Source organism: Stegostoma tigrinum, chromosome 26 (genome assembly GCF_030684315.1).
Source record: "Stegostoma tigrinum isolate sSteTig4 chromosome 26, sSteTig4.hap1, whole genome shotgun sequence".
Lineage (NCBI taxonomy): Eukaryota > Metazoa > Chordata > Chondrichthyes > Orectolobiformes > Stegostomatidae > Stegostoma > Stegostoma tigrinum.
In genome coordinates this window covers 33,508,700-33,523,555 of record NC_081379.1, presented here as the reverse complement: position 1 = coordinate 33,523,555, position 14,856 = coordinate 33,508,700, and the positions used below count along the sequence as shown (strand labels likewise).

The following is a 14,856-nucleotide window of genomic DNA, read 5'->3' as shown; positions in this document are numbered from 1 at the left end:
CTTAACATTAGTGATTTATACTTGTTACATTTTGTTGCAAAATGATTATTTTACCGTCAGCAATTATGCTAACAGATACGTATTAAACATTTGTTGAGTTCTGGAGCTCTGATTTTGAGTTCACTGGTCTACATTGGTGACCAATACAGTTACTGAAAAGTTTCTATCTGGAATGTATTTTCATTTTTGGATCACTTTTCTCCACATTTGTTTATAAACCTTTTTTGCAGATTAAAGCAAAGGCTCTTCATAATTACGGGGGGGAGAATTTTCTTTTGTGCACGTGAACCACTGTTTCAGGATACAGAGCAGATAATCTATTTTCTAAGCATTTGAAGTAAAACTTAAATCTTTTCTGCCCTTCTCTTTCCTTACCAGCCCCCCTTTGTGAAATTTAGATGCTGTATATTTCTGCGATAGCAAGCTACTTAAATGAATAAATGCTGTGCAAGCTTGGGACATTTTTAAACCAAGTATATAAAATATTTAGGTCAGTCGCACGATGTGAATATTGATTTATTTGATCTTAGTGCTCTGAAGGCTGTTCTGTGATGATTCAAAAGGATGTGCCATGGATGTTTTATTTTTCTTGATTTGCTTTCTCCTCATCATGACTCTGCTCTGCTCTTTTAGGATATGACAGCACAGCAACCTGTTCTTCCTGCATGAGTATTTACCATGTGATGCAAAACATCATAATTTCCAATGTGACCACATTTATGTTTAAAGTTGTGAAATGCATTCAGTGAATTTTAATCTCTAACTCCCTTAATGGATGTTATGTGGTAGAAACTGCACATTTCCTAACATTAAATCATTTATAGAGAGTTGAGTAAAATGTGAAAATAGAGCCCCCTTCTGAAGTCCCATTTAATGTAATGTTTGGAATCATTATGTAACTTGATAAATTGTTAACTTAATATAAATTGATCCATGAGCAAAACTGACATTAGTATTTAATTTCCGCCTTCATTCCAATTTTATTGAAAAGTTGCTTTTATTAAACCAGAGATTTTTGGATACCGGACTAGACAGTTTGTGTCCTGTATCAGTCTTATCCCGAGCTGACTCTGACCTTACAGTAAAGCCTGTTGTCAATGGCACTGTTAGTGTTTATGTCATTATGCGAGGCCTAACTTTACTGATGTGTTAAATTGGAAGCTTGAAAGGTAACTATTTAAGCATTATCCATTTTTCCTCTATCTTGTGGCCATGTTTAAAATAAAGTACGTTAAACTGCTTGTCCTCAATATCTTATTTTTTAAAAAAAGTGTGTTGGGTGTGTTACTTTAAGTGGCACATGTTATTTAAAGAAAAATATAATGTATTGAGAATAGATAGCTTTTGCTTTTCTGAGCTTGTAGCACTATAACCGTTGATTACAAGTAATTCTACAAATAACAGTGACCTGTATACTTCAGTCAGCTTTTTTGGCATCACTGTGCAAAAATGGGTTGGCTTAGTTTAATTTTGAACTATGAGCTCCCCCTACTGATGATGTTAGGCAGTCGGAGATTTTTAAATTATTACTTTTTGTGAAAGTTGGACAAATTTCATTTGACTTGCCTTTTCTTGCCTTTTTCATTTAGAATATCTTCATCTATACTGATGAAAAGAAATGGTATTTATTTATATTTTTAGATGTGCAAGTGGAGCCACGCTGTATGCATGGTATAATTATCACTGCCAATCTAGTCCAATTAATCAGCCATTAAATTTTGTAGTGTCGTGAGTAAATACTTCTACAAAAAGTCGACTAATTATGGATTCCTTTTAAAAACAAAAATGAGGAAATTTAACATGATTTTGAAATCACAACGCAATTCCATAGATTAAACCTTAAATTTGTAGAGTTGCAAGATGATTTTCCGTTTTATGTATTATTCTTTGATAGGAGCAGGAATAGACCATCAGCCCGTTAGCCCTGAGCCATCATTCTAGATCCTGGCTGATCATGTCCTCAATGTCAGTTTCGGGATTATCTCCATATCCCCTAATATCATTAGTGTCCAGAAACCTATCCATTTCTGTCTTGAACATGCTCAGTGACTGAGCCTCCATAGCCCTCTGGGAGAGAGGATTCCAAATATTTATTATCTTCAGTGGAAAAAATTCCACCATGTCTGTGTTAAATGGCCTTACCCTTCTTCTGAGGCACAAGCAGGGGAAACAATCTATCTATATTGGCACTGTACTGCTCTGCATGAAGTTTACAAATTTCAATGAAACCGCCTCTCATTGTTAGAAATTCTACAAGTAGAGCTTTCTCAACTTCTCAAGACAGTACTGCCACCTCAGGGAGTGACTGGATGAACCGTTGTTGCATGTCTTCTGGCAAGTATATACTTTAGGCAAGAAGACAAAAAGTGTGCACAGTACTCCAGACGACGTCTTAGCGAGGCTATGTGCAACTGCATTAAGACATCTTTACTTCTGTACTCAGATGCCCTTGAAATGACTGCCAAAATACTGTTTGCCTTTCTAATTGCTTGTTGCAAATGGATGCTAACTTGCAATGACTCATGCACTTGGGCACGCGAATCATTTTGGGCACCTGTACTTCCCAGTTTTTCACCACTTAAATATTCTGCATTTCTGTTTACTCGATCAAAGTAGAGGTCTGTCACACTCATTCACATTTCATCAACCTTATTTTATCATTCATTCGGCCTGTCAAAGCCCTCTTGATGTCACCTTGCACCTCCTCACAACTTGGGTTCCCTCACAGTTTGGTATCATCAAGTTTGGAAATATTATTTTTGATCCCCAAATCCAGATCATTCACAGTTTGCAAGTATTGTGAATCTAGCAGTGATACTTCTCATTTGCCTCTGGTAACAGTAAACATCACAAGAGTCTCCAATCTTCTCTATATCTTCTAATATTCTCTAATCTCTGCTTTCTATTAACTAATTCTCAATCCATGCGAGTATATCTCTCCAAAATCTCTCAACGGACTTTATTGAAAGCCATCTGAACACTCAAATGCACCATATCTATTGGTTCTTCTTCACACTTCAAAACAAAACCCTCAAAAATATAGTTTTTGTCAAACACTTTCTTTTAAATCCATGTTGATTCAGTCCATCTTTTGCTGTTATTTTCCAAAAGTCCTGCTACCATTATCCTTTATAACAGATTATAACACTTCATCTATAGATGGCGTGCTAACCAGCCTTCCGTTCTCCATTGTCTCTTTTCCTTTCCTTAGAAAGTGAGGTAGCATTTGCTACCTTCTAGTCAGCAGGAACCTTTCTAGAAACTATAGCATTATGCAAGATAAACATAAATGCATTTGCTGTCTCTCGCTATTCCTTCAAAACCCCGGGGTGATAGTGATCTGGCCCAGGAGATTTATCAACTCTTTAATCAAGCTAATTTGTCACGTACTCCCCACTTACAAATTAATTTCTTTGACCTTTTCAGTTGCACACACCCTTTGGTTATCTGGTATTTCTGGGTGATTTTCTGTATTGTGATAGTAGGGACTGCCAGTGCTGGAGTCTGAGATAACAAAGTGTAGAGATAGATGAACACAGGCCAGGAAATATCAGAGGAGCGGAAAAGCTGATGTTTCAAGTCTGGACCATTTTTCTGAAGAAGGGCCCAGACCCAAAACGTCAGCTTTCCTGCTCATCTGCTGCCTGGCCTGCTGTGTTCATCCAGCTCTGCACCTTGTTATCTGCAGTGTATTTGTTTCGTTTCTCCGCCATTTCCCTGTTTGCTGTTCTAAATTCTCCTGTCTCCCATTATTGTGGAGCAGCATTTATTTTTGTCAAACCTCTTCTTTTCAGATATTGGTATGTTTTTGCAATCTGCCTTTATGTTCCTCACTACTTTGCTTTCTTGATCTCCCTACCTCCTTCATATCTATGTTCTTGGACTTATTTGCTGGGTCATGAATTGTTCTTGTGCTCAAAATTGCCACTATTTCTGGCACTATTATCAACTTCCTTTGATCTGAAGCAGTCTTTCACTTACTTCGGGTAACTTACAGCATCGGATTTTTTTTGATGTTTAGGGTCATAAATGCTTAATTATTTTGAGAATTCATTATTTATTTTAGATATGCCTGTACCTAAGGAAACTTTTGAAGCATGCTCAAATTAGGTATGCTGTTTTGAAATGTAGACTGGTGTTTACTCTGTTTCAATCTGATTCATCTGTTGAAATAAATTGTGAATTTCTCTCTTTATCACTTTGGACTGTGACGCACCCCGACTAAGTAGCTAGAATTGTTGCCATTTTTTGCATTTTGGTACTTTTTTGTACACTCAGCTTTTACTGACTATAAAAACATTTCGATATAGCATGTTATTAAATACCTTCTTGAAGTCTAAGTGCAGTGCATCCACCTTAATTCCTTTAGCGATGTCACCTCCTCAGAGATCTCCGATAAATTTGTTACTTGTGATTTCTCTTTTGGAAAACCATGCTGACTCTGCCTGGTTATCTTGAACTATTCTAAGTGTCCTGCTATCACGCCTTTAGATTCTAACGTCTTTCTTACAGTAGATGTTATGTCAACTGGCTTGTGGCTTCCAGCTTTCTGTCTCTACTAATCTTTGAAGAAATTGAGTTGATTAACTATCTTTCAATCTAAAGGAACTCTCTTCAAATGTAGAAAACTTTGGAAGATTAAAACTAATGCATTAATTAGTTTCAGCTGCTTTGTGGGCGATCCTAGGAACAATTCCATGAGGACCCAGGGACCTTTACGTCTGCAGTTCCAACAGTTTCCCCTTACCACTTGCCTGGTGATTTTTAATTTTCCTATTTGTCCCCCCCTTCCATTTCCTGATTTGGAGCACTTTCTGGTTTGTTACCCATACCCTTTATTGCAAAGCAGATGCAAAATACCGTTGCATCCTCTTATTTTCCATTTTTTGTTTCCTATTCACATTATATTTTCCTCTTCAAAATGTCTTATCTAAAACTCTTGTCTGCTTTTTTATATTTCTGGTTGTCTTTCTCTCTACTCAAATTTTCCCCTCATTAATCTTTTAGTCATTCTTTGCAGTTTTCTATATTTTGTAAATCTGATTTGCCATCCATCTTTGTGCAAACATGTTTTTTTTTTAAGTTTGATGGAATCTTTATTTTTAAAAATAACCATAAATGGTAGATCTTCCCATAAGGATTTTTCCTTCTAATTAGAATGTATCTATTTTGACTATCCTGAAATGTCCATATAGGTGTTTTGCCACTGCATCTGTACTGATCTGTCTCTTAAGCAAAATTGCCATTACGCTTCAGTGCTATTTACATGCCCTTGTATTGCCTTAATTTTAAGCTATTAATCTTGGACTCCGTCTTCACCCCCTCAGACTGAACTAAAATTCAATCATAATATGATAATTGCTACATAGGAGTCTCTTCACGATGATGTCATTAATTAATCCCATTCTTTTGCACAATACCAGAATAAGGAAAGCCTGCTTTGTGATCAACTCCAGAATTTACTATTCTCATAATCTATCCCCAAAACATTTTATAAATTCCTCATCTCGGCTACCTTCGCTCAAATGATTTTTTTTTTGAAATTTTAGGTAGATTAAGATCCCCAATGATGAACACTATACCTTTCTGACAAGCTCACATCGTTTCTTACTTTATAATCTATCCCACCTTTTGTTTACTATGCCACTTCCACAAATGACTCTTTTTCCTTTATCATTTCCTGGTTCGTCATTAGCAAATTCTTAAGTAAGATTGACTACATAACCTACTGGATGACATAGCTGTTACTGGATGTTAGGTATCTACAGTAGCGATGGCAAAATGAAATGAATGTTATAAAAGTGAAGTTATCATCACAGACTTTTTCTTGCCACTAATCTTAAAAGCTGCTTGCAATTTGAAGCCAGTGGTGAGTGCCCTCACTTTACTCAACTTTATGCAAACCAAATGCACTGTTTAAAAGTTAAGGGTTCCCCTATTACGATAGAGATAAGAATTATTTTGTAAGGTAGAGACTTTGGAGCTGCTGCATCAAGAGGGTGGCACTCATTGTATGTTAGTAAGGCAGAGGTATCTTAGACAAGGGGACCAGAGATTATTGGGGATGAATGGAAAATGTGGAATTCAAAACATAAATAGATCAGCCATTATCTTATTGAATGATGGAGCAGACTCAAGGACCAAGTGACTGACATCTATTCCTTATTCATATATTATGAATATAGATACAAGTATTCTCGTCAAATTAGTCAAAGGGAAAAATGTCAATAGAAAATTTTTGTTGAGCTGAGTAATATTAAGTTATCACTGAAAATTACCTCAAGTTCAAAACTATTACAAAACTAAGAAACAAAAGTACATCCCTCAATCATGATTACTGGACAAAAGTATTTTTTGTATGATGCATTAAGAAGGCTGATACACTGGTCTGATTTTAAAACATATTGTAGGTGATAACTTCTTGGACAAACTAAGCATCACACTGGTTGTCAGGAAATCTGGCCGTTGAACCAAAATTGCCGTAAAACCTAGAGGATTACCTTTTTCTCAAGTGCCATGATGTGGTTTATTTTCAGGCAGTTGTAAGTGCTCAGTGTGTAAAATTTCACTGAATGTCCTTGAGTTTAAGAAGCTTAGCAAAATTAATCTTGATTTAAAAACTTTCTCTGCATGTTGAAAGCAAAAATATACTTTACGATAAACTGAGAAGATTGGCAAGGTCCACTTCTGATCTATTTTTAGACTTGTCTTTTCCCATTTTGTAAAAAATGTTTATCTCCTGTTAGCCTGTGATAGATTTTATACTTGATCGGGACAAGAACTTTAGCAACTAACAGAAGTCCATCTTGAGTATTGTTTGGATACTGTCATGACTTCCATGTTTGCTTTTTTGTAAAGCAGGTGATGCGATTGCACAGACTGGTCAAATGAGTGGACAAGAAGGAGTGGCAACTACATCAAGCCCAAAACATTCTGGTAGAATTCCTCAGAAAGTAACCAATCAGATGGTTCAGAAAGTTTGGAAAGAATGCAATTTGAACAAAACACAACTGAAGTAAGTTTAACTCAGCATTATGTGCCATAAAATGGTAAAATGTAAGGTGTGCTCAATTCCAAGAGTAGGCAGAAATTCCTGTCTACTTGTACCTCTATGCTTAGAGTCATATAACATGGAAACAGACCTGCTTACAGAACTGGCTTGTTTTTGTTCAGAAAAAGCCAGCTTGGCAAGCAAGTCAACAATCTCACCCAAAATCCAAGCTACAGATCTTTGCTAAAACTTTAAATGGAAACAGACCCTTTGGTCCAACTTGTCTGCGCTGACCAGACACCACAATCTGTCTTAGTCCCACTTGTTAATATTTAATCGTTATCTCTCTTAACCCCTCCTATTCACATACCCATCCAGATGCCTTTGAAATGTTGTAGTTGTACCAGACTCCATCACCCCATCTGGCAGCGCGTACCAGATATGCACCACCCTCTAGTTTGGGGCGCACGCGCACGCACGCACAATCAAGGTATGCATACCAAATGCCAACTTCACAATCCTATCTACCTTGCTTTTCCAAGTACATGTAAATCCTATTCCTTAGGATCTGCTGCAAAACTTACCACTGACGTCTATAGTTCCCTGGCTTTTGCTTACAACTTTAAGTAATGGCACCACATTAGTCAACCTCCAGTCTACCGGCACCTCAATTGTGGCTGTTGATGATACAAATATTTCAGCAAGGGGCCCAGCAATCTCTTCCAAAGCTTACTTGTGTAATCAGGTTGCAAATTAAATAGTTAACTTTAAAAAAAATGCCAGATTTACAGCATTAGAGTTTTACATAGAAAACAAAGGCAACTGCAGTTTTTGGTCATCAGACTGTCCAATTTAAGAATAGAGAATTAGGTTCAGCTAGAGGCAGATAAACGGTACCAGTTAGATGTCAGAGATAAGCTGGGTATAAAATTGACTTTTTTTGCTCAAAATAATTATAAAAGATTACATCAGCTGGCTTTCTGTGAAAAGGAAGACCTGTGTTTTTGTCATTATGTTTTGAAACTTGGACCTCCTTTAGTTTAACTCAACAGCTTAACTAATGCTCTTGTAGCTATTATAGCTGTTGCCTCACTTTGATCAATGTGGGACCTGTCTTATCCCTAACAGCCTCTTTGATAATCATTATAAAGTTCTTGTTAAGTACTCATGTAAATAGAGTTACCATCTACCATCTTGTTATTTTAGACTGTAGTGTTGCCTCTTAATTGGAATTTAGCAATGACATGGCCATTCTGACCCAGGTAGGAAAATCTTGAGTTATCATAAAGGCCCCTGATTCTCAGCACATCCCTGTCAGCTCTTATAGTCGGCCATGTGTGTTATTTTTGTTCCATGTCAAGATTTACAAAGCAGTTCTTCAACAATTGCAGTAGGGTAATAATAAAACAATAATTCCTATGGTTGACATCTGATTAGAAGTATCGAGTGGAATGGATCAATAATATTAAGATGAACAATATGCTGCTGTGTTAGTTCAACATTAACTCACTGGAGTTCAGTAAACCAGAGAGTACACATTTTAGTTTCACAGCATCATGCAATCTTGTTAACTTCACAAGAAAGCATGCCATTAGCTTGTTACCATCCATACCATGTTATATTTATTTTTGTCACAATCTCATCAACATGTTCTGCATTTGCACCATGTAAACACAGTGACAGTGAACTCATTTAGAGAAAAGATTCAATACTAATGCTTGCAACCTAGAAAAATGATACAAGATTAGATTAATTCTCTACAGTGTGGAAACAGGCCCGTCGGCCCAACAAGTCCACACCGCCCTTTGGAACATCCCACCCAGACCCATCCCCCTATAACCCACACACTCCTGAAGAATACAGCCAATTTAGCATGGCCAGTCGACTAAACCCGCACATCTTTGGACTGTGGGAGGAAACCGGAGCACCCGGAGGAAACCCACGCAGACACGGGAAGAATGTGCAAACTCTGCACAGACAGTTGCCCACAGCTGGAATCGAACCCGGATCCCTGGCGCTGTGAGGCTGCAGTGCTAACCACTGAGCCACCGTGCTGCCCAAAGATCTGGAACATTTTTTATACTTTTCTACATACGTACTTCATGCAAGGATGTAATCCTGTTTAAAGAGTAATCTTTATAGTGCAGAAAGGTCAAATGACTGCCGAGCAATAAAGTGGAATAATTGGACATCATGAGACTTTATTGTCAGAGTGAGTCCTTGGAGCTCTCAAATGTCTTTCTGTACGTACAGCTTTTGAGGGTCCCAAGAACAAGGCCTGAATTGTTCATATCTTATTTAGTTGCTTGATCAGCAAGCCTGAAGTCTCCATGATCATTGCTGCACACTCCACTATATTTTCAGTATGTAACACCACATAGTATATTATCACACTATTTCAAATTTTCAAAAAAAACCTCATTGAAGCATCAAGGTAGAATGAGATCATTGGTACCTAGGCCTAAGGACAATATTCAAATCAATCTAAAAGACCCTTAAGAATCATGTACAAGGTAAACCTTGTTGCTGATTTTTGCAATGAGCTTTTCTGCCCTGTAGCTTTTATTCTACAATGTCTGGTCGCAATGTATTCCAGGTTGCATCAATTCACTGTGAAAACAAACTTTTACTCATCTCACCTTTTCCCCTTTTGGTAATTACTTTAAATCTGTGCCCTTTGCTCTTGGTTTGTCAACAAGTGGGAACAATTTCTCCTCATCAGCTCTGTTCAGACCACTTATGATTTGGAATAGCTCTATCAAATCATCCTTTCTCTAAGGAAAGCAGTCCTTACTTCATTGCTAACACCTGTCTTCATTACTAAAGATCGTTATTGCTGAAACCATTTCATCAATCTTCTTTGCACCCTTTCAAACCCTGCAGAAGTGTAGCAGTTTTTTTTTGTGGTACTAAAACTTAATATCTAACCCCGTGCCACCACATGGCTATAAAATGATACCAGGGATATAGCTTCACGCTTTTCAACCAGATTTCCAACGAAGCACATTCCTGATGGTTGCTGCAAGCCTGCCAATAGGAACTGTTGCTACTAACCTCTTCACAACTTTGTGGCTTTTTAAAAACAAAATTTGAACCTCAAAATTGCCCAAAGGTCAGAAGCGGCAGCACGGAAACTGGCTTTCTTTACCTACACCTGAAGCAGTGATGCTGTTTGCTACCGTTGACATGAATGTCACATGACAGATGGTTGACATTGTTGCTGATGTTTGTTTAATGGCTTATTATGTTTTCTCTATACCAGCTCACTTTCCAGGAACACGCTCACATCATTAAGCCTAATGTGATCTGATGTATTTGCCAATTTTGTGTGTTTATACGTTAAAATCCTATATTCTTGGCACTTTTGATTTGTGAACAGATATTTCCCAGAAAAACTAGATAAGCTCATCTTGTCTGAATCTTCAAGTTTGATCTGCACTTGTGCTTCTATAACATGCAGGGGAAGGTGGTGGTGAAATGATCAAGTCACTAGACAAATAATGCAGAGGAGTATGCTTGGGAAAGTCTGGAGCTTAAAGCTAGTTTCATTAATAGTGCCATGAAGCTGCAAACAGTTGTCATAATCCATCTGGCTCACGAGGCAAGGAAATTAGCTATGTGAACTCCAGACCCAAAGTATCATGGTTGATTCTTAACTGATGTCTGAAGTTGCCTAGCGAGATGCTTATTTCAACAGCAGTTAGGAATAGGCAACAAAAGGCAACAAATGCCAACAATAACCACATCCCATGAATGAAGAGAAAAGGTGTTTAGTTCTGGTGATTTTAATTTAGTATAATTACAGAGAGAATAGAGAATATTTTTGCATCTTTGGCTTTACTTTGAAAATGTACTTTAGACTGAAGATGCTAGAATTTCTACTAAAAGCAGAAGCACTCTTAAATTAGCCTAATTTTCATTCCATTAAAGTATATAAATGAATTTGTACATTTAATGAAAAGAATATTAAATTGAAGAATCTCCAATTTTCTAAATGTTAGAAGGGATTTGCCAGCTCAAGTAACAACATTGGTATCAATGGAGTGGAATTTATAAAACGGACACATTCTGTCTTGATCAGCAAAATTTAATCATCCATGTAATGGTATATTAAGATGGAAGTTGAATATTTTAAGAGGGATGAAGTGTCACTGACTTTTTAAAAAAATGTGTATGTATTAAAGAAGACATTCAACGAGTGAAAATTCTGAGGAAGAGATGGCCAGCAATGCTGCTTTGTGGGATTTTACAGAGCCAGGCCAAAGAGTGAATTGTTCTTGTTCAAGGTAGGATATTACTTCATATTTAGCAAACATACTTTATGCATTGCTCTGATTTTGCAAGTCCGATGATGGCATTTTGAATATTCTTCGTTCCCTGTCTCCAGACTGTCTTACTGAAGCCGAAGCAACACACAGAAATCTCCTCCAACTGGATAGATGAGGCTGGATTGCACAGCAGATATTTCTTGCTATTCTCCCCTGCCCCCCCCTCCCAATCTTGCAACAATTCTGCTTGTTTAATGGCACAAAATGACTTGAGTGAGAAAAGCTAGTCAAGGTGACTTTCCTCTTCCTTCTCTGTTTTCTCACCTATTCCATCCCCACTCTCAAACTAAAAATTCCCATTCCCAAACTTCCTTAAGAAAGGAGCATCACCCCATTGTAACATAAGAAGTATCGCTTCAGGGAGTTGAGTATGGATCTTGGGTAATCTCAGGTTCGCACTCACTACTACTTTTGAGTAGTAAATTTTCAACTGCTAGTTCCAAGAGTGTTCATTTTGATTAAACCTAAACAGTCAAGTCTTGTAAAAATTTGTACATTGAGGTTATGATATTATGAGCATTGAATCTTTTTATTCTTCTTTAAAACTTAACTTTAGTCTGCCCAAAGCAGCTAGACTTAAACCGCAAATAGCTATTTCTTGTTGATGGGAATATGCTGATCAATAGAATTATAGTAATAACATTCATTTTGAAGTAACACTTTGAGTCATGAGCCACCAGATAAAATGTTAAAGACATTTGAAACACTAAAGATTTTAAGCAGTGTCATGGCATAGAATGACTGTTGGGAGGAATCATTGTACTGTGACCATTTTCTGAAAGAAAAACTGGTATTAAAATCAATTGACTGTTATGCTTATAGTAAATATGTAGGTTTAGTGGTATCAACCAGTGTTTCTCGGTGGTCAGGTGCAGTTGACGTGAGATATTGTCAACTCAAAACTTGCTTTACGGCATTCTTGATTTGGGTCAGGTTCCAATGCATTTGCCATGATGCTGTGTTGTAGGTAGCAGCTGAAAATGGTGTCCTAATACACCCTCTCTAGTTGTTCCTCAGTGTAATTTAGTTCTATTTTGATAATTAACCATTCAAAAAAAAGAGAGTCATCAGTTTTTGATAGTTTTGCATGAATTATGAGCTTGTAAAAAGCATCCCAAAATATTTCATTTCATGGTTTTTCTCAGTACCTTTCTGACCTGGTGTTGCTTGGAACTGCTTCTGAAATTGCCATTATTCTCCCATCATTCCCTTATCAAAAAACTAAAGCTGCGGTTCAGGGTGACTTCTTTCTAGAATAGAATACAGGGAGATTTATCATATGGGACTTCGAAGTACCATTAACTTATCGGGAGACCACTTCCCTCCTTGGCCCAAAGTTAATCATGTTTACTTGTGTAGAAAAAAAACTCTTTTAAATCCTGTATTTTCCACTATGCCTTTCTCAACTGTAAGACAGTCCCAAATGCTGGACAATTAACTAAATGTTTTGAAATGTACTGTTGTAATCTAGGAAACAAGGCAGCCAATTTGTATGCAGCCAGCTCCCACAAGCTGAAGTGGGATAATGATCTGTTTTGTGAGATTGATTGAGAGATAAGTTTTGAATAGGGTCACTGGAGATAGCTTCTGTTCTGTTCTTTGAAATAGTGCCATGTGATCTTTTATGATTGTCTGAGACATTAGCCGGGCACTGAATTCAAAGATTCTGAAAGAAGCTTTTTCAAGGCTATGCCACTTCCTTATTACATTAATGGAGTTTGCTTTTGTGCTCCACTGCTGGAGTGAACCCACAGTCTTCTGCCTAAGGACAATGGTGTTGCCAACTCTGCTGATACAGCAGTGGCGATGGCTTTATGCCAAATGTATTCAACAACATAGCTGTCCAGCATTGACAGAGAACAGGCACTAACGCTTTGTTTGTGTAGTATCTGTGCTGTGGATCTATTTTCTTTGAGCTTCAGCCACTTTGCACGGTTATTGTTGCAGACTCTAAATGTGAAATAAATCTTAATTTCTATAATTTTTTTGTATTGCTGTTTCAATATGGAGTTTGAAAATATGCGGTTAAACTGTATGTTATGAATGCAGTTTTCCTGTAATGCTTGGAAAAAGTACTTTGACTTCTCATAGAAAGTCTATTATCTCGATTATGTTTGACACACTGCTACTGTACATTGTTAATTCCATTATTGCCGAATATGACTGATCTTATTTTTCAGGCAAAAGCTTCTAAAACAGCGAAATACTACAGGCACAAACCGCCCTCCATCCATCTCTCAGCCTGGCTTTAATGCTGGGCTCCCTTCTGCTTCTTCCTTGCCATCGTCTGCATCTTCTAAGCACAAAACAAATGAGAAGCAGGAAAAGGGAGATAAGCAGCAGAAGCGTCCGATGACTCCATTTCATCATCGACCTTCGTTAACTGATGAGCTTTGCATGGAGCAAGATCCAACAGGACAGAAGCTTGGATTAGTTGGTATTGATGTCTCCTTAGAAATGCACAGCAGCAGAAAGTATGGCAAGCCAGCATCTGGACATCCAGGAAACCAGAGCAAGCCACTAAATTTGAATCCTATGGATTCTCCACATTCTCCCATCTCTCCACTTCCACCAACTCTCAGCCCCCAACCAAGAGGTCCAGAGACAGAAGGCTTGGAAGGAGCTCCTGTGCCCATTAATCCATTACTGTATAGTAATGGTCTAGAACTTCAGGCGATTCCCAGCCTTGATGATAAGACTGGGCTTTTATCACAAAGACTACCACCGGTGCCAGAGGTCAGTGAGACTACTCTATACAGTGGTATCACTGCACAAAATTTGGAATCATCGGACAGAATCTCATGGCAGTGTTACAAGACTCCAACCCATGTCGAGGGAGAGTTCAGGCCACCAGAACTGCACTGTGACAGATGTGACAATAAAATTGATAATCCAGATGGCTCAGCACTAAGAAGGTAATATTTTTGGTATACTGTTTCCTTTTGTGTTGATTTGACTTGTCCCTTTTTATTGCATTCAAGTTTTTCAGGTGACCCACTGAAGCTTAATTTGAGGTTTTTTAAAATGTACATAATCCAGGATCTGCCCATTTATAAGGGTTCGTGCATTTAAAACCTGCGAGGTTTAGAGAGCATTTAATGTGCTATTCAACACTATTATTTAAATTAGCTGAATCTAATTCAAGATGGATGCTCAGGGGCTGGTAGATGTGGCAATGGACAGTTTAGTTGAGATGGTCAATAGGCAGTTTGACTCTGTAAACCAAAATTGTGTCTTGCACATAGATAGTAGGAAATGCAGATGCTGGAGAATCTGAGATAACAAGGTGTAGGGCTGGATGAACGCAACAGGCCAAGCAGCATCAGAGGAGGGTCTGAATAAGGGTCTGGGCCCGAAACGTCAGCCTTCCTGCTCCTCTGATGCTGCTTGACCTGCTGTGTTCATCCAGCACTACACCTTGTTATCTCTTGTGTCTTGCATAATCAGATTGTAAATTGGAGAGCAGTAGAGGCATACAATTTCTCAAATGTCGTCTTGGATCCAAATTGATAGTTGAAAAGACACTTTAAATTCAAA

The 14,856-nt window shown here is 37.8% G+C and overlaps 1 protein-coding gene across 2 annotated transcripts in view; it reads left to right on the top strand.

Annotated features, from left to right (window-relative positions):
* LOC125464043 (mediator of RNA polymerase II transcription subunit 13-like) overlaps positions 1 to 14,856 on the top strand; it is a 208,633-nt gene that overhangs the window by 141,546 nt on the left and 52,231 nt on the right. Inside the window, exons 8-10 of one of the 2 annotated variants that reach the window (XM_048556028.2) lie at positions 6,862 to 7,015; positions 11,176 to 11,277; positions 13,500 to 14,234. In XM_048556028.2, the coding sequence (XP_048411985.1) occupies positions 6,862 to 7,015; positions 11,176 to 11,277; positions 13,500 to 14,234 (991 nt within the window). Of the gene's footprint in view, positions 1 to 6,858; positions 7,016 to 11,175; positions 11,278 to 13,499; positions 14,235 to 14,856 lie in introns of both variants that reach the window. The other variant, XM_048556027.2, reaches the window with a different exon arrangement.